Raw genomic sequence first — 26,353 nt, forward strand, 5'->3', positions numbered from 1 at the left:
ATTAAGGCCCCTTCTGGGGCCACATAAGGAAATTCGGTACTTTTCCGTTTCGCCGGCGCAAATCTCGCCAAGCAGAATTTATTGGCGACAACATACAGTATACACATAAAAAATATTAAAAAAATGTTAGTTCTAAGAATTCGTTTTTTGAAGGCATAAACATTTTAATATCGTTTAAAATTTTATAAAAAGCCAATAAATAAAGACAATAAATTTGCAAAAAGAATTTACTATGCTTTCATGGTTCAACATACTGATTCGCCCGTTCATATCACGTGACCCCAAGCGATCTCATCTCACGTAAACTACTCTACAAAAATCGAATGCTCTCAGCAATTATCTACATTAATTTCAAGTTAAATCTAAATTTGGAACACAAGTTTAAATGCAAGAAATATTTCAATTCGTACGAATAGCTTACTCAGAAATTATGTAAAACTGCAGTGCTTTACTTCGCTAATGCATTCTCATTAGAATTGATGAATTTAACCCTTGACTTTACCTTTTCTATATTTTCGGCTTCGGGTAAGCACTGTGATTGCATCCTAATTGACTTAATTACCGAAAATGGCCTTAGACATAAAACTGAACTTTCTGATAAAAATGTTATGTAATTATATGCCAGTATTGAAAGAAACAATCAATCTGATAAGAAAAAGCCGCGACTTGTTTTGAAAATGAGGCGTAAAAGGTTACCAGCGAGAATATTCCGTTTGACATCGGTTGTACCATTATTGGCGACTTTATCGCTTGCGCCGGCAAAACGGAAAAGTACCGGAAATTCATAATTCGTATCCGTTCGAAGGTTTTAATTATTTTTGACTGTTTACGGATGATATTCTATTACTGGATAAAGCGAGGATCTATATAATATTTCTTTCAGGTATGCTGCATCAGAACTTTCTTGCTTCATGAATCTTTGAAAAATGAAAAAAACATCGGCAATATCATTCGACACTGATGCAAACTGTTTTGTAGTTCAGTATTTTTAGGAAAACCAAATCATTTTAATTATCTCAATTTAAATTTAGATTTAAAAAAAATCTTTTTTCCCCCCTTATATTCTTATTACCTTGAAGTGTAACTATGGACTGTATTCTGTGAAGAGTTGGTACGAGTATTTTTGCGAAAAGTTCCAGAACTAAAATGTTTCTTTTGGTAAAATAATTTTCTTCAAGGTATCATTGGTTCTGTGTGCATTCAATCTATTACGAACTCGTAAGCACGCAACAATACGTAAGTACCAAATTTATATTATACTAGCGGGCAAGCGTGTCAGAGGAGCGGGCTACAGCCAACGCAAAATTTATAAGTTCTATGTACACATGAAAAGAAAATATATAAAAACATTTCAATATCAATGAAATCAGTTTATTCTTTCCAAGCAACAATCAATTCGTAAATAATTCTTTTGTTGCCAAACCAGGAAACAAAACCTTTTGACACTTCAGGTTAATACGTATACGTATGACGTTATAACTTAAATTTATCCTAATATAACAACTTTTTCTCAATATCAATAAAAGAATTAACGTATCAATAAAAGAATTAACGTGGCTATAACATATCGTGTCAGTTATCCTAATCCGAAACAAAAAAAAAGTTGTCAAACGCAGATATTATTAAAATGCTGACACTAACGAAACATTTTCAACATACAATGATGCCACATGCAATCGCGTGCTTTCTTGAACATCAGAATATGACCTTATATATAACAATACGTTTAATGTTTGGCAATGCTATTTTTATTTCATATTTTGTAAAACTTACGAATTTTTTATTAACAAACGATTTGAAAGCGAGCAGTGGCAACACTTTTCGAAATACAGCAGATTTTCTCAGCGCGCAAGACTGTAGCCACTCGGAAAAATGAGTGTTAAAATTAAAATTTTCAACGTTTTTAATTAATGTCTCGGTTGATTAAATTCGTACAAAGATGGGAATGGTTCGAAAGCGAGTAGCGGCAACACTTTTCGAAATAAATCAGATTTTTATCTCCAGCGTGCGAGACTGTTGCTATTCGGAAAAATGAGGGTGAAAATTAGCGTTTTCACAACTCGGGAGAATAGTCGAAATGCTTTCCACAAATTTTTGGAACTCTCTGCCGTTCTAGGGGAGATAATGCCACAAACAAACAGAGGCGTACAGATTTTAATAAGTTTAAATATTAATGTCTATAATATTGTTAGAAACTTTACCTGGTAGAGTATTAAAATTTAAATCAGACTGATAAGTGTATAAATATTTGGGATAAATTTGATGGGATCTCGATGTCCTAAATGGATGCTGATTGAATAGGTATATATTATGATACTGGTAAGGTTATTTAATTGCAGGAGTTGAGTGCCACATGTCTAGCAATGATCTTAAGAGGAAAACAAAATTAGTATTCAGGGGCTTTGAACACTGATATACATAGTTTCTAGTAATAAAGTAATGGGAATAGAATAGTCGTAGAACTTACACTGAATGCATATTATTCGAAAATGATTCTCTTGCATTAACCCTAACCATGGCACGAACACATAACAAAATGGAAGTCATATAGAATCTTTTACAAATAAAGGCTCTAAAAGAGTAAATACCAAAATTCTTTGGATATTTTCAAGATAAAAATAAAAGTAATAATAATTTTAAAACATTTTTTTTTTTTTTTAATGTCCTTCGAGAAGTTTTAGTTTTGGAAAGAAAAAGCGAAACTTGGGGAGATTTTGAAAAGAGAAAGCAAACAAATCTGAAGAATACAGGTATGGTTTTGAATACAGACACTTAATTTAAAGACATAAAGTGCTGTTCGCGCACTGAAAAGGGCGAAAGCGCGTTTTCGTGCTGCAAAACGTATTTAGAATAACGGCTTTTCTCTGAATAATGAACACACAAAATTACATATTGTGTAATTAATTCTTAGCGTTAAAAATTATTAGCTCAGTCAAATGATAAACGATTATCTGAAATGCAATGCAGTTTCCTACAGACAGCTAAACAGATACTTAAGTGGAGGTACTCTAATCACTCATACCACATTACACATATTTTCACACAGTTTTACATCTAAAACATCACTGAGCGATATTAGCGTTCAAAGGATATAATCATACATACATAAACGAATATGAAAAAAATCGGGTAGAATTTCCATACTGCTGGATATTACTGCTTTCAACTACTTCCTCAACTAATCAGCAAACTGAAAATTTAACATGGCATTAATTTTACTGAATGTCTTCGGTGCTCAACAGAACCAAACATAGAATGCAATCGAAGTTTCCTTCAAGGAATAACGTACCAATACATTTTGTAAACGATCCCTCCAATGAATCCATCTTTGGCACTAAATACATTTTCCCACGCAGTTAGAAAGATAGATTGAGAGGGGATAGTTGATGGAGGCATAGGTACAGGACTGATTGCATAACAATGGAACAATTCCGCAGAGATACAACAAAGATGACCACCGAGTGATCTCCATCAGTTAAAACAGTTATGTTTTTCACTGATACAATAGCTATGAGAAAGTTATTCGTCTTCAAAGAGGCTAAATAAATCACTCGTTCGAACACACACATAATCTTCACAACGCAGGTTATTCAAGAAAGAATGAGATAAAAAAACCCATATAAAGACAAATGGAAGACTGTTTTATATTTCGTGAAATTATTTTTCATAATCATTTGCTACTCAGATGATTATTCTTCACCTTCCGATAGCGTTTATGTAAACCCAGAAGCAGCACGGAAGATTTTCATTTTAAAGACTAAATAATAATAATAATAATAATAATAATAAATAATAATAATAATGCTAAGAACTACATTAGCTAATGCTGTTTTAGTTTATTTGATTATGGTAAAGCAATAGAGGGCTATCTGCCTAAGGGGAGAGATGCCTTAGTGAAGGACTTTCTGAGAAAATTGCCCGTACGCACGTTACATATGGAGAAAACTACGCAAACGCCTATACAGCCACCCCGTTCGCCGGCATTCAAACTCCGGACCGAACTATCAGTGTTCAGCGATTTTTACTGCTCGGGCGCTGGACTTTTAAGATCAGACTAAATTTTTTAAATCTATCGTGACTGTTTTGATGCGGTTCATTTAACAATAAAAAAAATCCCCGAAAGCTGGCTAAAATGCATTTTGAAGCCTGGTCACAAAGCAAGAAGTTTCAAATTATGTATCATAAAATGTCGCATAATCTTCTATAATCACATTAAAAAATAAAATGATAAATATTTCAAGAAAATTCTCATGATTTTGGATTAAAACGAGCAAATATCATTATGCAAATAAAAAGCATCAAAACTCACAGACGACAAATAGGACGGCAATTTTTACTTTTAAGTCACAAAAATTCTAACTGTTTGAGAAAATGTATGAAAAGCATTTAAAAAAGGATTATTAATTCAGATATGAATTACGCGAGTTAAATTTTCACAAGAATTGGTTTATATCTGAAACCACAGTGACACAAAAATAGTTTAAACGCATGCCCTTCATATTGGAAGAGCGGACTGTTCATTAAAAAACAACAGTTAGCAATTTCTAACATTCCTTTTCTTCCTGCGAGATTCTCCACATTTGGTGCAATTTTTACTAGCAACAATACTACTTTCGTAATTTCTGAAAAGAATTGAATTAGGTCTAATAAATTACTCCCTATGATAATATAAATAGTATAAGAAAATAATTTCGGAAAATGAAATATACTAATTAATAAATTTATTTAACATTACTGATCAATGTACAGCAGCAGCACTCGAAAAGCAAGATATATGATATTCAGCCTTTAAAACTATGCCGATGACCTTCCCATAAGTTGATAAGTTGCTCCTTTAACTATATCAAATTTAATAGTCACTAACTTTATTTTTTTTATGACAAATATTCCAAAATTAACATCGAAAACATCATACTTTGCTTTAATATTCACAAGACAATAGAGCTTGAAACTGTTAAGAATGTTTGCTTACAGTGTTTATTTAATCCAATCTTATTTGAACTTGGAAACGTAGCTTGCACTTAACCAACCTAATATTGGTAAAAAGTTTTGTTTTCGCTACAGTTCTAATGAATATATGCGCATAAAAGCTGCTCAAGAAACTTCACAATTTTATCTTTGTTGAAATAAAGCGATGTTCAAATTATTTAGCGGATAGGATGAATTTGACGATAAACATGAACATCCCACAACTGGAAAACAGTAGTTTGCATCCATTTGAAGTAGCATCCATTTGATTTGATCCACTTAACGTATCGAATATTTTTTTTTTATTATTATTTTTTTTAAACTTCTTGTTGCATTTAATTTCATTTCTGGCCCTAAATCTGTATGCAACGGCAAAAAATATTATGTCCTTCCGATTTTGTAGATGGCCCCTTTTAGAAGTTTTGAATTATAGCATATTAAAAAGAGGTGCGGCTTACTCATGCGGTTTAGTTTCTTCAAATATTTTCCGTAATTTCTTACAGTTTTTCGAATGTGATGATTTAGGAAACCAAGGGAAATAAAAAGGGGGGTAACTTAAACAGCTTTAGATCACGCACAGATGTCCTAGAATTTAAAAGATATTCTGTCTTTAACATCCGTGTGTGGTTTAATACCGTGTTCTTCCGATTGTCTATTGACGAAGAGGAAAATAAATCAGAAAGTTCATCAAACCTGCTCATACTTTTTTTACACCAAGGGCCTCTCAAAATTGATGGCTGTTTTTTTACACCCTTCTTAATGGCACACACCCTTAACTACACATTAAACAAAATGAAGTGCGAGAGAGAGATAGAAAAACGCTGGTGCTTATTTTCAACCAAATGCGGAGGAGGAAAAAAAAAAGTATTCTTATCGATTTAAAAATACACATGAATGTGATTTCAATAGATGTTATAACTGTTATTAGGTTCACCTAGAATAAAAACGATAACTGAATTATGACTTCAAAAAGTGAAAAAAAGAAAAAAATACACATTAAAAAGTTTCACGATTAAACTACAAAGAAAATCCCCAAAAGCTCGCTAAAAGGTATTTTCAAGCCTGGTCACAAAGCTAGAAGTTTCAAATTATGTATCATAAAATGTTGCACAATCTTCTACAGCTACCTTAAAAAATAAAACGATAAATATTTCTAGAAAATTCTCGTTATTTTTTATTAAAACGAGCAAATACATTTGTGCAAGTAAAAAAGCATTAAAATTCACCGAAGACAAATTTTAATGATATTTTCTTATCGCAGTAATCTAAATAAACATAAGACAATTTCAATAATTCTGAATGGAAGAGTTCCAAGTTTTTTAGGACCGTAATTTTTATTTCTTAAGCTGAGTTTCATGAAAAAACAAAGATCGGCGGTCTATGAAAATTAGGAAGTGCCTGCAGTCAGCTATTTTTAAATGTAATACCGTTATCAATTTGCAAATTAGGGCTGAAATATTTAAAACAGGTTAGCAATGGGAAATTATAAGATGCATAACAATGTATAACAAGTGTATGAAATTCAGAACAATCGTTGATCGGTTGCTCACAGCAAAGGCTTAAAAAAAGCGTAAAATGTTAAGTCAGAAGCTAAAAGGATGATATGTTTCAATGTTTGAGGCGACAGCCAATTTTCAGTTGGCGTTGTTTATAACTGATTCATCAAAAATTTCTGACAACTTGCGATTTGAAGATTGATAATGGAAGAAGAATTAAAAAAGCTTTTAATACTCACAAATGAGACACAGACACAAATAAATATACTCTGAAGAACATTTCCATACGGTGCCATACTCTGGAATTATTTTCAAGACAATCAAGTATTGACTTCTCATGTATTGACTTTCAAGTATTGACTTGTGATGCATTTTAGAATTACTTCAAAAGCTTCATTAGATGATAACTCCCCAAAAGGAATAGTGTCTGATTTCAGACAGATTTTCAAATATAGCGGGTAAGCAAATATACGTACGTAGCGCATTCGGAAACTAAGTATCGTTTCATTCTAGCGCCGTCGCAGCGCTGTGGTAGGCGTCCCGCGCATGCACACTAGTCTTTCTTCTTCACTGACTTTCAATTGTCGCCATTTTGGTTGCTCTATGTTGTGTTTTCAGTTTGCTGTGCACATTCAAAATGTTTAAGACAATTAGTTCTCCCGCTGACTGTGAGATTCGTGCCGTGATTAAATTTTTCAAAGTGAAAAATGTTAAACCGGTCGAAATTTATCGTCAAGTGACAAAAGTTTACGGTGAATACGCGATAAGTGATGGAATGGTGAGAAAGTGGGTAAAAATGTTTAATGCAGGTCGAACAAATGTCCACGCCGAGGCTCGGGGTGGTCGACCTTCTGTTGTCACCGATGATTTGGTAAGGAAAGTTGATGAAGCAATTCATGAGAACAGACGCTTCACAATGACAACTCTTTCAGAGGCATTTCCACAAATTTCACGTACTGTTTTGTTCGAAATTGTGTCTGACCGCTTGAATTATCGCAAACTGTGTTCCCGATAGGTTCCAAAAATGCTCACTGATGTTCACAAAACAAAGCGACTTGGTAGTGCCCTGACATTTCTCACGCGAGTGACGAGGGAGAAAACTTTTTAAACCAAATTGTGACAGGTGATGAAACTTGGGTGTGTCATTTCACACCAGAGTCGAAACAACAATCGATGGAGTGGAGACACACTCATTCTCCGAAAAAACAAAAGTTCAAAGTGACAATGTCATCACAAAAAATCATGTGCACTGTCTTCTGGGATAGGAAAGGCGTTTTGCTTACTGAATTTCTTCCCAGAGGTGAAACCATTAATGCAGCACGATATTGTGAGACTTTAACAAAACTAAGGCGTGCCATTCAAAACAAACGATGAGGAATGCTCAGTAAAGGAATTGTGTTGTTCCATGACAATGCTCGGCCCCATACTGCTGGTGTCACTCAATCGTTAATTCGACAGTTTCATTGGGAGCAGTTCGATCGCCCGGCGTACAGCCCGGACTTGGCGCCGTCCGACTATCACTTGTTCCTGCACAGGAAGCGCGAGCTTGGTGGCAAGCGCTTTGGATCTGACGATGACACGAGAAATGCTGTGGAGTCGTGGTTATCGAAACGGGCGGGAAGTTTCTTTGACGATGGTCTACAAAAACTGGTCACCCACTATGACAAGTGTTTGATCATTGGCGGAAACTATGTTGAAAAATAGTTTAAGACATGTATTTTCATGTAAAAATAAGATTGGATTCGAATAAATAGTTTTACTTTTTTTTTCCCAAAATGGTACTTAGTTTCCGGATACGCCTCGTACTATTTCACTGCAGGTGTACTTTGCAATCTCCAGCTACAATCTTTTTTACAGGTACTTTTTATTTTGCTCTTCTCCACTGGAGTTGTTTTGTTAACACAGTACCTCCAAACGTCAACAGCTTTTTCATCATGGTTGGTAAGTACATATTCGCATTTCATCACTTATAACGATTTCTGAAACATTTCGCCTTTTGCAGCTATTATACTTTTTTTTTAACATACATTTTCATGAATCCAAATAATTGTTAGTGAGTAAATGGGGAACCCACCTGAGGTTCTCCTTTCTGAGATTAAGACAATCATGAAGAATAAAGTTAGCATATTTCGATCTGATTTTCTAAGGTATCCTCGATATGTATATAGGCGATACGACGATCTGAGATATATTTTCTATAGCAGCCGCATTTTCTACCGTGACTGAGGCGAATGAAGGATCCCCTTTTTTCCCCTCCCAGTGTCAGGCACTTGCCTATAACGGCACTAGCCACTACTAAGGCCAGAAGATATGGCCATTTTATTGTGGAGGCACTTAATAGGCGGCCAGCGTTACCTCCTATGAAGAGGCAGACATTATCCATGCCTTCTTTGCGATTCGAACCCGGGCCCTTCGATATAGCAGTCAGCCTCCTCTAACCACTATACCGTCTGGGCAGCTGAATGAAGGATCTTTACGTGTGTCACCATCTCAAGAATTATCATCCACACTAAATTACGCACACAATTTATATACAGTGACACTCTTTGATTAATTTTTTAGTCCAAAGGGATTTGAATCCCGAAGGACTATTAGTTTCGTTTTGGCATTTTGCGTCGGACGGATAAATGTCGGTTCACTTTTCAAACTGTTGCCATAAAATGTTAGAGTCCTGCATTATATTTGAAGAAATTAAATAATGAAAAATCTGCATAAATGTATGTATATTTCTCGTATTGTGATAAAACAACGGTACATAGAGTCATCGAATTTTGAATAACGTAATCCTCCAACGAATATGAGCATGTGGAAGACCAAATTTAAAATTTGAAATTTGTTTTATGATTGATTTCCTATTTTTTAAAACTTTGACGAATTTTTGATTAACAAACTCAAGGATTTCAAAGCGAGCAATGGCAACGTTGTGCAGAAAAAACATTTTTATCTCCAGCGCGTGAGTCTCTGCATCGGAAATTCTAAAGATATGCTCGTTTTAAAACTATTTTGCGATATTGCTGTTGCACTGGATCTTATGGTTTAAGTGCGAGGAACATGATATTTAATAAAGAAAGGTAACACACAAAATGTTAAAAAACGCCCCTTTGGACGTAATTTAAAATCTGAAACATTTCAGATTTTTTTTTTCTATTATTTGTCTTATGGGTTATATACAAAATTTTATACGTTGATTAATTTTACTCAAAACAGCTCCAAACTTTGCTGAAAACTTATTCATTTCTGTGGATAACTAATAATAACTACCAATGACCTGTGTGATCAAGTTAAATCTCTTCAAGTGTTAAACTCGAATCTGAGTAACAGTCAATTCGGTTGTTGAAGCTAAACATTCTACAGTGTCCAAGGTGTGTAAAAGGCTGTATCACACATACAAAACATTTCGGAAGAACAACATTTTAGAATATATTTTTTTTTTTTTTTTTTGCTTTGTCACATGATAAGAGACAATCAATCACTGAGGATCGTTTTGGGGTTACCATGTAAAGAGGAAACTAGTTCTTCACTACAAATGATGGTAGATGAAGGGGATTCGATGCTGATAGCTGATTGGTTGTTGGAAACGAACAATTTTAAAACTTCTTGCAAAGGAAACGGATAAAAAAAAAAAAAAAAAAAAAAAAAACGTCGTGTTTTTTCCTTTTAGTGGTGAAAGACGTAGAAAAATTGTTTGAAACTGTTGCTCGTCTGAAATACATAGATGCGTGACACCAGCCTAACTTTTTCTGACGGAATAATGCTGTCCTCCTCACTTTCTTCTGGTGACATTTCTTGCACCTGAGGCACAAATGCTTGTACATACAAATGCTTGCAACATCACGATGTTGCAGCACATACGGCAACATCGTGATCTGCACTAAAACTCCTCAAAACTCATCGTGGACGTAATGATCGCGATTATCGAGCAACGTTCTTCATATTGGACTTATGTGAAAGAATATTCTGCGAGGTTTTCAATTATCAGGAAGGAACATTTCTGAACGGAGGCCTAGGAAATAAACAACAGGGAAAAAATGATAAAAGCTTTAAAAGTTTCTGTTAAATGATAAAATATAACGACGAAATGAACTAAAAATAAATCGTATGATTCGTCCTAACCGATAAAACTTTCTATAAGATCATATACATCTCTAGCGGGACCGAAAACCGTTTTACCGTACTTTGAAACAAAACAGATAATATCTAGAAATCGCTTTTTTGTGGGGGAAGGATTTTATTATCAGTAAATTAATTCATGATGAGTTTAAAATTTAAAAATAAAGTACCTTTTTAAGCAAGTTACTTAAATAAATCTGTAGTTGCATTAATACAGTTATGGATAAAAAAGAACAGACATTTTATATTTTTCAGAACAGGTAGTCCTTTACTTTTCTTAAGTGAAAATCGTAAAACATACATACCATTACAGAAAATTTCCAACCAAGAAGAAAACAACATATTTATGCATTTTTTCAGGGGGGATTATAAAAATACATTTATTTTTGACGCACACGTCGAAAGTCCTAATTGCCTAATTAACGGCATGCCTTCCGTTTGAGACTTTTAGAAAAAAGCACAATTATCTTTTAAACATTTGAAAAGATTTAGAATCCAGTCGACCGGAAATAATATTTAATATAGCAGTACACTGAAATGGACGCCTTACCTCTCGAAAGTCGCCGGATGTTGTCATGGAAGATAAAAGAATTGCCGGTGAGCGAGAAAACATCTCGACGATCTTCCTTGCTCGACTAAGCTACATGACTCAACAGTTACTGAGTTCCTTTCCTTCTTTTTTACATTATTAGCTGGAAAACAGCTATTAATCTCGAAAAGGGATTTTTTATCGGCCACTATAAAAGACGAATCACTTTTTAAATTGTTGTCACCAAATATTATCGCTCTGTATTATTTTTAAAGAAATTAAATAATGAAGAAATTTCATGCATGTTGGTCTTTGCACTGTGAAAAAAACCACGGTACCTAAGGCCGTCAGATTTTGAATAACGCAGTCCTCCCTTGAAGATGTGCACCTGCATGGCCAAATTTTAAATTTCGAATTTTATATTTCACATTTTGTAAAACTTTAATGAATTTTTGATTAACAAACTCAACGATTTGAAAGCGAGTAGTGGCAATATTATAAGGAATAAAACATTTTTATCTCCAGAGCGCGAGATTATCGGAAATTTAAAAAATATGCTGTTTTTAAATATTTTGTGATTTTACTGTCAAACTGAATTTTATGTGGCGTCAGCTCGAAGAAAAATTATATTTAATAAATAAAGTTTACCCACAAAACGTTAATAATAATAAAAAAAAGTTTTGCTAGCTATCTTACTAGGAAAATTGAACAGTGATATGATAAACTAGGAAAAGACTGGAGGAAAAAAAAAAAAAAAAAAAAAATGTACGCCAACACTTAATTTTGCATCTGGAATTCTAAACATATGCTGCTACGCTGGTTTTAATATTTTTGTAATGTTGCTGTTAAATTATATATGGCGTAAGTGCGAAGAAAATGATGCTGAAGAATAAAAGCTAAAAAGACAAAAAGAAATGGATGTGCAAGAGCAGACTAGTATACTGCGAACTCAGCGAAAACGTAAAAAAACTTAACAAATGCTTTTGGGCGATCGCTGAAATCTGAAATCTATTAGATTTTCTTTTATTATATTAAGATATTAAGATTTTTTTAATTTATTTTTATTATTATCTTATGGAATTTATTCTTCATCTATCTTGTACGATATGTACTGCATAATCGCTGATGGATGAATTGCATAGTCAAGCAGTATTACTTTAAAAGTAATAATAAAAAATAAATAGAAGAAAAAGGCATGTTGCAAAATTATTTTTAAATTTTACATTTTACTAGCCGCTTGTGCAGCCAGTAGCGCAAAACATTTATTATTAATTAAAAAAATAATCGGACGGAGTTCAGATTTTTAACTATCGCCCAAAAAGGTATCGCCTAAGATGGCTTATCAAGTAGAGGTTATCGATAGACATGGCCCAGGTGGAATAGTTAAATAGTTATAGGATATTAGGTGAATATGCATTTAGACTAACATGGGAACATTACTTATATATATACTTCTGTATATTTAAAAAGTAAAAAATATGTAATTCTATAAAAATATTTAATGTTTTTAATTAAATAGATCATAAATTAAATGCATTGTAATTTAAATAAATCTGATTAAAAGAAAAAAATAACATTAAGAATTGCGTGTATCGCTTTTAATTGCTGTTTGTTAAATAACACACAGATTAAATATGAAAGAATAATATCTTACGTTTTTGGAACGGCAACAGACTCGAATGAAGAGTGAAACAGCGCAAAATCGTGTTTCGAGACAACAAGACCTTTGGGGTTAAAAAGAAAACCAAATACAGTACCTTTTTCTCCTGGTGGCAGATAAAATTGGTAAATAAATAAATAAATAAAGTAAAAGGTTTCCGAAGTAAATCCTGATAGTTTCAACTGACGGAGGGGGGGGGGAGGAATCCACATTGAACTCCTGGGTTAGGAACAAAACGATTGTAAAAAATTATGTTCATTCACAGCTGATATGGATATCAAATGTATTTTAATTGTCTGCTAACGTATAGGTAGAAAATTTCTAATAAACGCACGCTTCTATGTTTATTAAATTAATCCAAAAGGTATCAAAAGTAATTGGCTTTAAAAACCAGAAAGGGAAGGCCATGAAAGAAAAACGCTGGACATAAAGCGTCTGTTGAAAGATGTATGGAACTATCTCGAGTTGAGTCGGCTTACAAAAGGGTCATGGAACTTATCCAATCCACAACCCAGGGTGACCTGCTGGGTGGGTGGACGCCGCAAGTACGTCGGTCTGGGCGTCCCTTGCTGAAGTTGTGAGCTGAATAAAATTATTGTTATATAAAGCAGGGGAGAGTCAATCCATTCTTCCCTTTATTACTTCGCTTTATCTCAACTCGGCTGATTGTGGGCTGTCACTGATGCCGACGAGCACAACGGTTCCAGAAAACCGGTTGTTGTAAAAAAGATTGAAAGAAAATATGGAGACTTGATACGCGAAAACTGATGCTTTTTTTTTCTCCTCGGACGAGATACGAATATTATACACAAGGAAGAGTAATGGAAAGCGAATAAGCTGTGACAGTAGAGTTGGACATTTGATATACACCACTACTGGTGTACAGAAAACGAAGATTAAGAACGAAGATAAAAAGAAAATTAAGAGCGAAAGAAAGGGAGTAAGGATAGAGACTCACAAGACCGCATGTATTTATGCACAGTGCCGGATTAAAACTTTTAGAGGCCTTAAGCACTTAATATAGCCAGCGCCCCCTCTCCAATCCATTCCTTGTCTTTTTGGATTTTGGTTTTGTTGCATCATGCATTCCATGGTAAAACCTGGAAAGGAAAATTTTTTGGTACTCCCTTTCTTGAATACCTAAGGCCCTTTTTGTGGTGCCCCCTTCCTTGATGCCCTAAGCAAGTGCTTATATTGCTTAATGGTTAATTCAGCGTTGTTTACGCAACCAATCAGAAGGCGACACAAAGTAAATGCATTACGAGACCTCCATGATGATCATTACTTAAAATTCCGTCTTTGTTAAAATATTAGCAAAAAGTTTATTGGGGTATGCCAAAATTACGTCCATGCACACAAAATGCATGAATGTTAAGATTAATGAAAATGGAAGATGTACTTTTGCGTTAAAACTAATATGCAGCCTGCAGTAAATTATGTACAAAAATAACAAGACCAACTTGAAGAAAACTGAAAAAAAAAAACTCGATATCACAGAGCGTAAATTTTCCCCTTTTCTTTTTTAAATTTAAATAACTGAAATGACATAGTACAAGAACTATACTTTTCCAGATTCTGATTATCTAAACGTGTGTTGAAGGGAAATTACCCAAATAAAGAAGTTACTTCAGAAAGGGAAAAAAAAAAAGAAAGATCAAAGTTCTGAAAAATCTCTAAACATATAAATGCTAAGATATTACCTATAAAAATTCGGAATCATACAAAGAACGGGCGTAAACCACGTTAAATTACCAGTTTACAATTTACTTTCACCATAACTTGCAAAAATTCGGATCACGATTACAGTCACCGATTTGGGAAATTTAAAAACAAACTTCTACATGAAAAGAAAACAACTCCAAAAGCTAAGAAATAAAGTCGAGAATATTTCACTCTTTTTCCCATAAATCACAAAAAACAGCTGTAAAAAACACGAAATATATAGTAATTCCACATCACGTACCAAACCATTCTTATCAATCGGGTACGAACACCAGAAACAAAAGCAAAGGGGGGAGGAAGAAATCGCAAACTGGTTTACAGTTCCATTAAAAATTGAGCACAAAAATAAGGAGGAGAGAGAGGAGAGAATCCTAAAGGCATTTCAGACACCAGCAAGAGGTCAAAAGCATATCGTCTGTCGAAAGATAAGAACCCCCGGAAAGAATGGTTGAACTAGAACATAAAAAAAAAAGATCGCTTTCATGCTTGCGTTCTACCTAGATATCAGGTCTTTTCTATTTCGAAAAGCATTTAAAAGGGGGTGAGGACAGGGAAAAGAAAAGTTCGGGCGCAGCAGTGAAAGGGAAGGAAAAAAAAAAAAAAAAAAAAATCGTTCGATACGTAATCATCCAGATCAAAAGAACTCAGGTACCTATTTAAAAAAATTGTACAGTTCTTGGACGAAGAGATTTACATTGTGAAACAGAAAGAGTTGGGAAGGGAAGAAAAAATTATGGCTGCGAAGCCTCACAACCCCAGATGCACTTTTTTTTTCCATCATTGCAATGACCGCCAAGAATTCTCAGCGCAGTTCAGTAGAAATTTTTTTATTTCCTTCTTAGTTTCTTTCTGATGGAGTAAGAGCGAGTACTTTAAAAGAGCTTTTAAGGCATTTAATGGACCAAACTGCGATAACTGAAGCGTTCAAAATTATGAATAACACTTCGCATTTTTACTCTGGGACAGAAAAGCGCCACTCTGGCGTCTAAGACCGGAAACTAAAATGAAAGAAAAACACTATCATTAAAAAACTTTTCCTACAAAGAACTGGAGAAAAATATCCAATGATTTTTTTTTTAAAGCTCTCATTAGCTAAAATAGAAGAACTGACAAATATACACGAGATTGCAAAATTTAATGCTGAATTTTGAACAGTATTTGAATTCGTTTCATTTCAGTTAACTTAATAGTGAAATTTTATGTTTATTATTTTTGAATTAAATTTTCTGCATGGTTCTAAGGCTCTAAGACTAACTGACTAATGTTAATATATAATAATCATTCTGCAGGTTTACTGAAGATTGGGTGACTAATGCAGCGAATGCAGTTTCACCCAGGATAGATTTGTATCCCGATAGTGAGATGAACTGGTTGCGTTTTCGCAGTTTTTCTTCTATTTGTAAACTATATATAAGCCAGTTTCCTTTGAAAATGTTCTAAAATCAGGATTCTTTCCTCTTTATTTTTATTTTTGTAGCCATCGCAAGCTTAAAAAACTTATTCAAACGTTACAAATGTAATTCAAGTTATATCGTCATCTTCCATGCTGCGTATGCCAGTTTATGTACAATTCAATAAAACTACGTTTTCTACATTTCCTTTTTTTCCTTCTTATATAGCAAGATAAAGCAATACTGATAACCACATAACAAGTTGCATCAATTCTTGAGCAAATATGCATCTGAAGCGAAGAAGTAAATACCGATAGTTTCAAACAAAATCCAGTTCCTCGTGAAAAAGAATTCACTGCGAAGAGCATTTTGACGTTTCGTTTTAAAAGATGAGAATTAAACTCGTTTTTCCTTGTAAATTCCTTTGTGAGTGGGAAAAAATATTCTCCGATTTTTTAGCTCCATCAGTTTACAAAAATCTTTCTTGCATAAAGCGGTTATGTATGCCAGGTATTTTCCCTTGAATGCTCAACGCACTCAAAAGTGTGAGAATTCCTCAAGAAGAAACACAATAATAATAATAATTGCAAGCATCCTAATCCCTCTTTCGATACCCTTTGCTCACCAGTCTAACAGATTATATTAGACAATAAGGAACGTAAATTACTCCGATTCCCAAAAAGTTCCAAGAAAATGTTTGCAACGTACTTCTCGCTGGAAAGTAAAAGCATACTACCAAAATTTCTACGAAGTAACATCCCTCGGAGAATACACACTTGCTCAAGAAAATATATATGTGTGTGTATTGTCACTGGACTGGCGATCGCGTCATTTTCTATAGTTCTAATCACATGATAACGTAAGCCTCATAAAACTATTTTGATAAGATGAAACAACGGGATTATACGGTGAGAAATCTAGCTAATAAGTTGGTTGAATATGACAAGGATTTGTTTAGATCAAAGAAAACCAAGCATTTTTGGAGGTCAAACTCTCTTTGTTCGAATAGCGACACTGCGCCAAATGGTCTAAAGATGTTTAATTCCTTTCCTACTACGGCATAAACTACACTATCATGGATGACGTCACACAGCATATTTTTTCTATAGAGAGTAGGCTAACGCCTTTCATAAGCCTAATTCTGTTATTGCTAAGTTTCACTGACATGAAATTTTTGCGATTCTTTGAACAGAGAAGTATTCAATTTTACTTCACTAAATAGGCATTAAAAAAAAAAAAAAAAAAAAAAAAAAACCACGCTACGGGATACTTACCCGGAGGGCATGAGCATTGGTAGTTGAGGTTATTTATGTGCTTGCATGTTCCACCATTTATGCACGGACTAGGATCACATGGAATGTACTGAGACTCACAGTTTTGGCCCGTATAACCGGCAGAGCATTTACACCTAGGTAACAAACACATCAGTTAAGCATAAATCTGTAACAGTAGTTAAAAAAAAAAAAAAAAAAAAAAGATGTTTGGGATCAAAGACAATGAAAGTTCACCTGTAGGATCCAACGGTGTTGATACATCGTCCATGTACGCACAGATCTTGTCGGCATTCATCGATATCCGCCGTACAGTTGGTGCCTGCAAATCCCCTTGCGCAAGTACAGCTGTAACCATCTTTAACAGATTGACAAGATGCACCATTTCGGCATGGCTGGGAGGCACAGTGATCCGGTAATTGGCAATGATCGCCTGAAAGAGAAAAAGTTTATCTCATTACGGCAGAATACACGAGGGCTATCTGCCTAAGAGAAGGGATGCATTCGCAGAGGGCTTTCTATGTGAAATAAACTGTATACATGTTACACGTCCATGCACAGAACCCATTTGCCGGGATTCGAGACGCGGACGGAACTACCAGAGTTCAGCGACTTTACAGCCCGGGTGCTGGTGGGCCAGAAAGAGAAATGTTTTTCTAAAATGATTACTGTTACAAAATTAAATTAATGCACCACAGAAAAGAAGCGTAAAGTTTATTTTATTGTTTTGCAGATCATCAGCTTTTTTTGGAGGGGGGGGGAGGGAATATCTTCATAATTAACAAAATTAAAATGGATTAATTTCTAAGTAAAGAAAATATTTCTGGAAGATCTTACGCTCGTTTTTAAGCCGTGAGTTAATGCCAGAATATATTCATTTTTTTATATACGAGTATTTAACTTACAACGTTACCTTTTCGGAGCACAGATTTTCAAGACCACCCTCAGAGATCTGCATCTTCTACCTTCTTATCCAGTTCCACCCATTTTCCCTTCCTGAATCTAAGCAGTTCAAAGCACTAATTATAAATAATTGTATTATGTACCACACAAACGTCGTTCATTGGCCTCCAGAAGAAGAAGGTAAGACTGGAATCCAATTTCGCTATAGCTTTTAAGTTATTATGAAATAATCAAAATGTACGCCCCCTTTTCGATTAATCCTTTTAATTAAACGACCCCGTTGAAAACCCCTCCACGGTAGTTTAAAATGGCTGGTTTCAATAAAGGATACCTTCCTCCTCATTCACCTAAGGTATGATGAGGATATTAATCTCTTTTTACTGGTGTCAGAAATATATAGAAGTAAGTATTATAACAACAGAAACCTCTGCTGGCCGGGTATCTATCAAGCAAGGTCTCTCTTACTTGAGCCAGCAATGAATTTAATCACGGAAAATGTAGACGGCCATTAAGAAGTATTAGAACATTAGAAAGGATACGGTAAAAATCAAACATTTGAGAATTCTCTTATGATCAATGATTAAGCTTTTGGCTTCAGGGCTGACAGCGATTCCATTTAAAAATGATGAAAACTACCGTGCAGTACAAATCTGGCATGATTCAAATAATTAAAAATATTAATGTGAAATGAATACATGGAATGAATACACATCAATTTCTAAACAATTTCATCCGCGTGTAGAATTAAACAGTATTTGCAAATAATGCCTACTCTTATGAAAAGTATTGAACAAAATGCGTCAATTATGCCACCGAAGAATTACGCAAATATTTAAGAGTCGAATACGTAAGCGTACAAGTGCGTATCTGAGAAGCTGTGACTGCGAAAGTGATATAAGCCGCATGCGTGGTTTTCGGTGTGTATCCGTATTCTTTCACGACATTCTCCGTGTTTCTCCCAAGAATTAGGTGAATTTTATAAAGTATCATTTAAGATAAGTTGCCACCGAATGTATGAATGACAAAATGCGATGTCGGTAGATTGGAGGCCGGCCAATCACAAGCGCATGCGGCTGCAGAGCTCAATGTAACGTCGAGTGTCGTCTGGAACATATGGAAACATTTCAGGACCCTGGATCCATGTCGAGAAGACCTTAACAATATCGACCAAGATCCACAACGACGAATGAGAATCTTCATTTGGTACTTTCAGCGCGGCGACACAGCTTCACAACTCTCACATGAGCTGTATGCTGCCACTAGAATCTCATTTTTATGGTCTATAGTAGAGCGAAAAGGCTTCATGAGGTACGGCTGTATGCCAGAAGTGCCGTGGTTTCCGACCCGCTCACTTCAGCAGATAAGAAAGCGCGTTAGCATGGTGCAAAAATCATGCGCTTTGGACTAGATTTCAGTGGCGCACTGGGCTTTTAACAGATGAGTCCAGATTACTGATTCTTGGCGTACCTGTATCTGGAGAAGGCCTGGGACACGGTACCATTCCTTCCTCATCAGAGAAAAGGATCATTACAGTGGTGTATAATGGTTTGGGCAGGCATTATGTTGGATGTTGGATGGCCGCACACACATGTGTTTGACAAAGCTCGTCCACGTATAGTTAAGCTGTTCGACAATTACTGGAAAAGGAAGAAAGTGAGAATATTCGCCGCATGAACTGACCAGCTAGATCTCCTTGTTGTGTGAGACGAGATGTCTAAGACGCTTTTAGAAGGCCAATTTCATCTAGCTATTCCCTCCGAAAACCATCCAGGAGTTGAAAACTGCCTTGCTGCAGAAATGAGATCTTCAACCACAGAAATGCCACTCAATTGCCTTCCGTCTCATATGTCGTCACGTTGCCGTGAGAGGAGACCATACTTCACATTAGACTCATTTTCAGTTCGATATAAACATAAATTGAAATCCTGTTGACAAATACGTTATAAAACTATTTCAGCAAGAATTGTTCGTATTGGATAGCAATCTGTTAAAAGGTATTGTAAAGCAAATGCTATGAGATGAGCACTTAAGAACGTAATAAAAAGTTTTGGAATATGTATTGTTGAAATGAAGGGTAAAAAAAATCTGATAAGTATAATTAAAAGAACTATTAAATTATTAAAAGAATTATTAAATTATTAAAAGAATTACCTTTTATAATAACTCAGTTACAAGTTTTAAATAATACTTAGAAAAAAAAAAAAAAAACTTATTTTATTCCCTTTTAGAAATGTTCAGAGAAAGTCAAGTACTATTTAAAGTATTTCGCTAATTCCTAATAATTCTCTAATTTAAAATGAACCGAATAGAGCATTAATTATAAATTGACTTACATTTTCTGATTTAAAAGATGCCTCAGAAGCCAAAAAAATCATGTCATATTTAAGAAAGTATTTTAGGAAGAAGCTCTATAAATAGAAAAGAAATAATGCATAATTTTAATATTAATAACACAATAAAATTGGATCTTAATTTTTATAATCCTTAACCGAATAAAATCGAATTACATTAAAATTTTTTTCTAATCTAATTAACGAAAACGTATGAAAATATTTCATTCAAATTAAACCATTCTGAGAAAACTGTCCTGTGAAAAGTATAGCATTTAATTCCGTTCAGAATGAAATTTTGTTTAAAAATATGTTGTTTTCATATACTTAGGACTCTGAAGTGTTGTAGAAAAAGAAAATATATACATTTATATGTATATTTACGACGTAATTACAAAATATTTACATTCGAACGCGTCAAATCCCATTGAACTCGATGGTAAATGACCCAATGTTTTGGTCACCACGTAGGGATCGCCGGTGCTTCAGAGCAGGGTACGGAAGAAACTTGTTTAGGGCTCCTCCATCTTACTTCCTACCTCCATGGAATGCGATGAGGTGGAGGAGACTTGGAGAGACAGTCTTGGCCTGTAACAGGCTGTGGAGCTGATGAAGAATAGTTATTTTACTTGGAGAATTTATTTATGTTTGAAAAATTCATCCCATAATAGTTCGATCACATTAGCCATCTTGTTGATCACAGTAACTGATGTATGTTTTGGTATGTATATGGGCGGGAACTTCGCCAGTTCGATAACAATATCCGAAAGATAACAAGAACAGCGATTACTATCTGAGAACTAAGAGTTGGCCCTAATAAGGCCTAAGGCCTATAAATAGTAGTAATACTCTCATCCTTACCTCGATACCATTAAAGAAATAATGCATAATTTTAATATTAATAACACAATAAAATTGGATCTTAATTTTTATAATCCTTAACCGAATAAAATCGAATTACATTAAAATTTTTTTCTAATCTAATTAACGAAAACGTATGAAAATATTTCATTCAAATTAAACCATTCTGAGAAAACTGTCCTGTGAAAAGTATAGCATTTAATTCCGTTCAGAATGAAATTTTGTTTAAAAATATGTTGTTTTCACATACTTAGGACTCTGAAGTGTTGTAGAAAAAGAAAATATATACATTTATATGTATATTTACGACGTAATTACAAAATATTTACATCCGAACGCGTCAAATCCCATTGAACTCGATGGTAAATGACCCAATGTTTTGATCACCACGTAGGGATCGCCGGTGCTTCAGAGCAGGGTACGGAAGAAACTTGTTTAGGGCTCCTCCATCTTACTTCCTACCTCCATGGAATGCGATGAGGTGGAGGAGACTTGGAGAGACAGTCTTGGCCTGTAACAGGCTGTGGAGCTGATGAAGAATAGTTATTTTACTTGGAGAATTTATTTATGTTTGAAAAATTCATCCCATAATAGTTCGATCACATTAGCCAGCTTGTTGATCACAGTAACCGATGTATGTTTTGGTATGTATATGGGCGGGAACTTCGCCAGTTCGATAACAATATCCGAAAAATAACAAGTACAGCGATCACTATCTGAGAACTAAGAGTTGGCCCTAATAAGGCCTAAGGCCTATAGATAGTAGTAATACTCTCATCCTTACCTCGATATCCGGCAGCACAAGCACAGGTGTAATTTTGTAGAGTGACTAGAGTACAAGTGCCACCGTTTAGGCAAGGACTGCTATCGCAGCTGTTCGGGACGGTTATTTCGCAAAGCGATGCTGAAAATCCAACGGGGCACGAACAGGAGAATGTGGGACCGTTGGTGACACTGATTTCCACGTTACATGTGCCGCCATTTTGACATCGTGGTCCAGGACCGGTGTGGCATGGATTCAAGTGCTGGCAGTATTCTCCCACATACATCGGGGGACAGCTAAAAAAGAAGTAAAAAGATTCATATAATAACTGTATATTTATTTAAAAAAAAATTAATATTTACTTTCAGTAAAAATCGGCAGTTAAACACTCTCTTATTCACAAAAATTAATTCACATCAAAATAGTAAAACTGCGCTAATTTCTTGAGTATTACTACGATGTCACCGCTTTTTCTTTAAAAAAAAATTCAGTAATTACTTAAACTCTCTCTCCGGCCAGTGTGTAAATCCAGGGTCTCGTTGACATGGGCAAAAGCTGCTGAACGAGTTATTAATTTATATTTAATCACAATTTCGATCATTTTAGTAATAAATCTGATGCAGTGTGACAAAATTCCACCCAACACAGTTATAAAAGTAGTAGTTACCTCAAAGAATTTTAAAGAGAAAAGAAAAAATATCAATGAAACTTTATTATGAAAATGTGTTTGCGTAATCCATTAAAAATATAAAATATAAATAAATAAATTACCAAATTAAATTGGTAAGCTCATGAAGACGAAAACTCTCATATATTTTCCCAAATTTTATTCTGGTTATAATTATTTATAGGTTTTCCATTATTATTAAATATACTTTTACGCAGAAAGCAAGTACCCGGCCATTAGATTTAACAAAGCGGACCTAACACCGCAAAAAAAATTTCACCGCTTAAATCTAAAAAAATTCAAAAGAAAAAAAATTGTAATTCAAAAATATAAAAATTATAAGATTAACAAAAATTTGCACCTGATATGCAATTTTATTACGATAGACCAATTAATTAAAGAATTGGTCACAAAAATTAAAAATATAGAACATAAAATTTTATATTTAAAAGGAGCTGTTCAAGCTGTCAGAAGCATGAGGAGGGTGTGATATTATTTATTGCAAATTGATATTGCGTGGAGACATGTGCATTTATTTAACAATGAAAAAAACATATTTTACTTCCTTGTACGAAATAAAGGAAATATCTTTATCGCGAAAAATTTAGGGTATCATATTTCAACGGAAATATCTATTATGTTGACCGCTCCCGAAGCCATTTGGACGGTTTGTTTTAGTGATGTATGTAAGTCCGAACAGAATAAAGAACTCTTTTTTCCAAAACGAATTGTAAAATGGATTCAAAAGGGACTTTTTTCGTGACATCTGCACATACGTACGTACGTATGTATGTATGTATCTCGCATAACTCACACACGATTAGGCATAGAACATTGAAATTTTTTATGGGACTACTATTATAATACCTAACTGTGAATCTTCGTTTTTTATTGCATTTAGCAGCACCCAAACGTATGTACAATACCCCTTTATTCAGCTTAAAAGTCGTACCTGGCCTTTATTTTCGCAATCTTTGATCGCAAATATATACTTCCAATAACAGAAGAGTTTCAAGTGACGAAAATATTCATGTTTTTGAATATATAATTAAAAATAATAATAATAATTTTCCACAACTATCGAAATATAACTTTTAATGCGGTCTCCCGTTTCTTATATTTGGGAAGGCTTTATACTCGTTATGAAGAATAAAATTAAAAGAAGTTTGATTCCCCTATGACAAAACTGACAGGGATATTTAATTTCAGAATTTGCAGTTCTTGGTGTCATTTTCAACTTGCCTCGAGGAATAGGTTAATTAAATTAGAATAATTCGAGGGAAAAGGTCTAACCGAAGGTCAGCAAAAATGTGTATAATTTAATACACGTACAAGGAAGCTATGTGGTGTCTATACCAGATTTTTTTTTTTTTTTTAAATAAAAGAAACTTAATTATTTTAAACGAACTATGCATTTTTTTTTTCACTGGATCGCCTGCGTACCAATCTTTTAATACACATTTTTCAAACAAAAATACTTTTCATTTTGCTAGGATATGAAATCCGCTTGTTCACAATAAACACCTTTTCAAAATGTTTACGAAAATCTGCCTAAACGTATAAACGCATATTTTTAAAACGTTTCGTATCACTTTTATAATTGATAAAGGATAAATATAGCATGATAAAGGATAAAAATCTGCATGGATTATGTTACAGTTTTTAATATGTTACACCACATGTTCTATTTTAATCAATCTTTGATGATACTCAATCACATAGCATCTAAAGTCAACCCAAGACATCTTTAAAATAATTATTACGTCTTTTTCCCTTACAATTTCTTTATATTTTTAGCTTCCACATTTCACATTATTATTATTTTTAATAACCATCTTAAATAACTTTGATTAAGGTAACACCCGAAATCTAGTAATCACTCACGCAGCTGTAGTACGTAAATTGTACGTCAGCGAGGAATCTTAAAACGTTAATACAAATGCAGAATACGTTAACAGAACAAACACATTGTAATGCCGTAGTTGAATGAACCTGGTCGCTGTTTTCTAAGAACTCGAAACAAATAATTCCATCGAATTGGACGTTCTTTGAAATTATCACCATGAGAGAATTAATTCTTTACAAGCTCAGATTGTTTTACGATAAGTTTCCGAAGGAGGGAAGAAAGGGAAAAGCATTTGCATCTAATTAGTAGCCCATTAGAACAACAGGTTGGCATGAAGATGCTTCAGCAAGTTCATGCAGTAGCAAAAGGTAGGAAGACATGTCTCTGCGACGGGGAATCGTTTAAAGTACATAGCCAAATGAGCAATGACCATGAGGCGAGAGTTCTTAGGCGATGATGTCATTAGGTCAGTGATCTTGTAATAGTTGAGCCTGGGGTGTCGGTCACGAGTGGTAAATAAAAATTCCTGCGTCTGGTCAAATAGATGGTTTCCCAGAGAATGACAGCAACAGCTGTAGATAATGAAAACCCAAAGGTGAATGAAGAAATTTGAATTAGCCTTTTTTAAGTTTTAAATGATACCACAACACGTGTGTATTGAGGGCTCGATATTTCCTGAAAGATAGCTGGTAAAATAACAGTACTTGAGTTAATACATTTAGTGAAATTATGCCATTTACCATTAACGATCACCTATATTTAATTTATACTGCATAATACTCAAAATACCGCGGGAATTTATCGGTTTACATAACTGGGGAAAAATACAATGGAAATAAAGGGTTTTTTTATACAATAAGCTTTTACTTAAAATGGATATGATGATTAATGCACTCACTCAAAGGGGAAAAATAATTTATCTCATCATTTAATGAGAACAATAGATTAAATAATTATATTTACAGAAATCATCTACAATTTTATATCGTTAATAGTAAGAGCGTGAGGCACCATGATAAATTAAACGGCTTATACATTCGACAATACAATTAAATTAATAGAAACATTTAATAAGGTAATGTCAACATTTAACAATGCAACTGAACTAACAAATTTTGTTATTTAGACGCAACACACTTTTATTACTCGCGATACAGAATTGTAGATGAATTCAGTCAATAGGTTTGTGGCGGTTAAACCATAACTGGACTTTTGAACTATTATTTACTTTCTAACTTTCTAACTTTTTATTTAATTGAATTATTTCATATACCTAAAACTGTAAAGAAATTATATATAGGCAATTGTAACGGTACATCAGTATTATTATTATTATTATACAAGTTTTAAATAAAAAGTAGCATAAAATATATTTTCATTGTGTTTTATTTCTGATATATAGTTATATTACATGATATCAATTATTAAATTTTCACCCATTAATAAAACACATGCAATAAATTATAAGGAAATTATGAAATAAAGAAAAATAATTGAACGCCATTCACAGAATGATGAAATCGTTTTGAATATTCAGTTTCAAAAAGCCGATGTAATAACAACAATGTTACTTAACGAGCATTTTACTTGAGGCTAAAAATTAGAAAACGAATTTCGCCAATTAGTCATCAAGATAGCAAACTCAAAACTCTTCGGCCTCCCCTTGGTTTGCTTCCCACTGAAACACCTTAAAAAAAATTTAAAAAAAAAAAAAAAAAAAAAAAGTAGGAAATCCTTTAATTAATATTTTTTTTTTACAAATTTTGTTTAAAAAGGGGGCGAAATGCTTGAATCTGTGAAAATTTCGAAATTTTATATCCGATAAATTTTTAGATG

General features: G+C 34.0%; 1 protein-coding gene across 1 annotated transcript in view; it reads right to left on the reverse strand.

The window, feature by feature from the left end:
• The window catches only part of LOC118196398 (uncharacterized), a 215,260-nt gene that overhangs the window by 56,008 nt on the left and 132,899 nt on the right, over positions 1–26,353 (reverse strand). The window contains exons 3-5 of the mRNA XM_035367847.2: positions 22,026–22,300; positions 17,385–17,580; positions 17,151–17,284 (exon numbers count right to left, since the gene is read on the reverse strand). Of these exons, the coding sequence (XP_035223738.1) occupies positions 17,151–17,284; positions 17,385–17,580; positions 22,026–22,300 (605 nt within the window). The remainder of the gene's footprint in view (positions 1–17,150; positions 17,285–17,384; positions 17,581–22,025; positions 22,301–26,353) is intronic.

Source organism: Stegodyphus dumicola, chromosome 12 (assembly GCF_044657685.1).
Source record: "Stegodyphus dumicola isolate Sdum_Otavi_A_Nest chromosome 12, ASM4465768v1".
NCBI lineage: Eukaryota > Metazoa > Arthropoda > Arachnida > Araneae > Eresidae > Stegodyphus > Stegodyphus dumicola.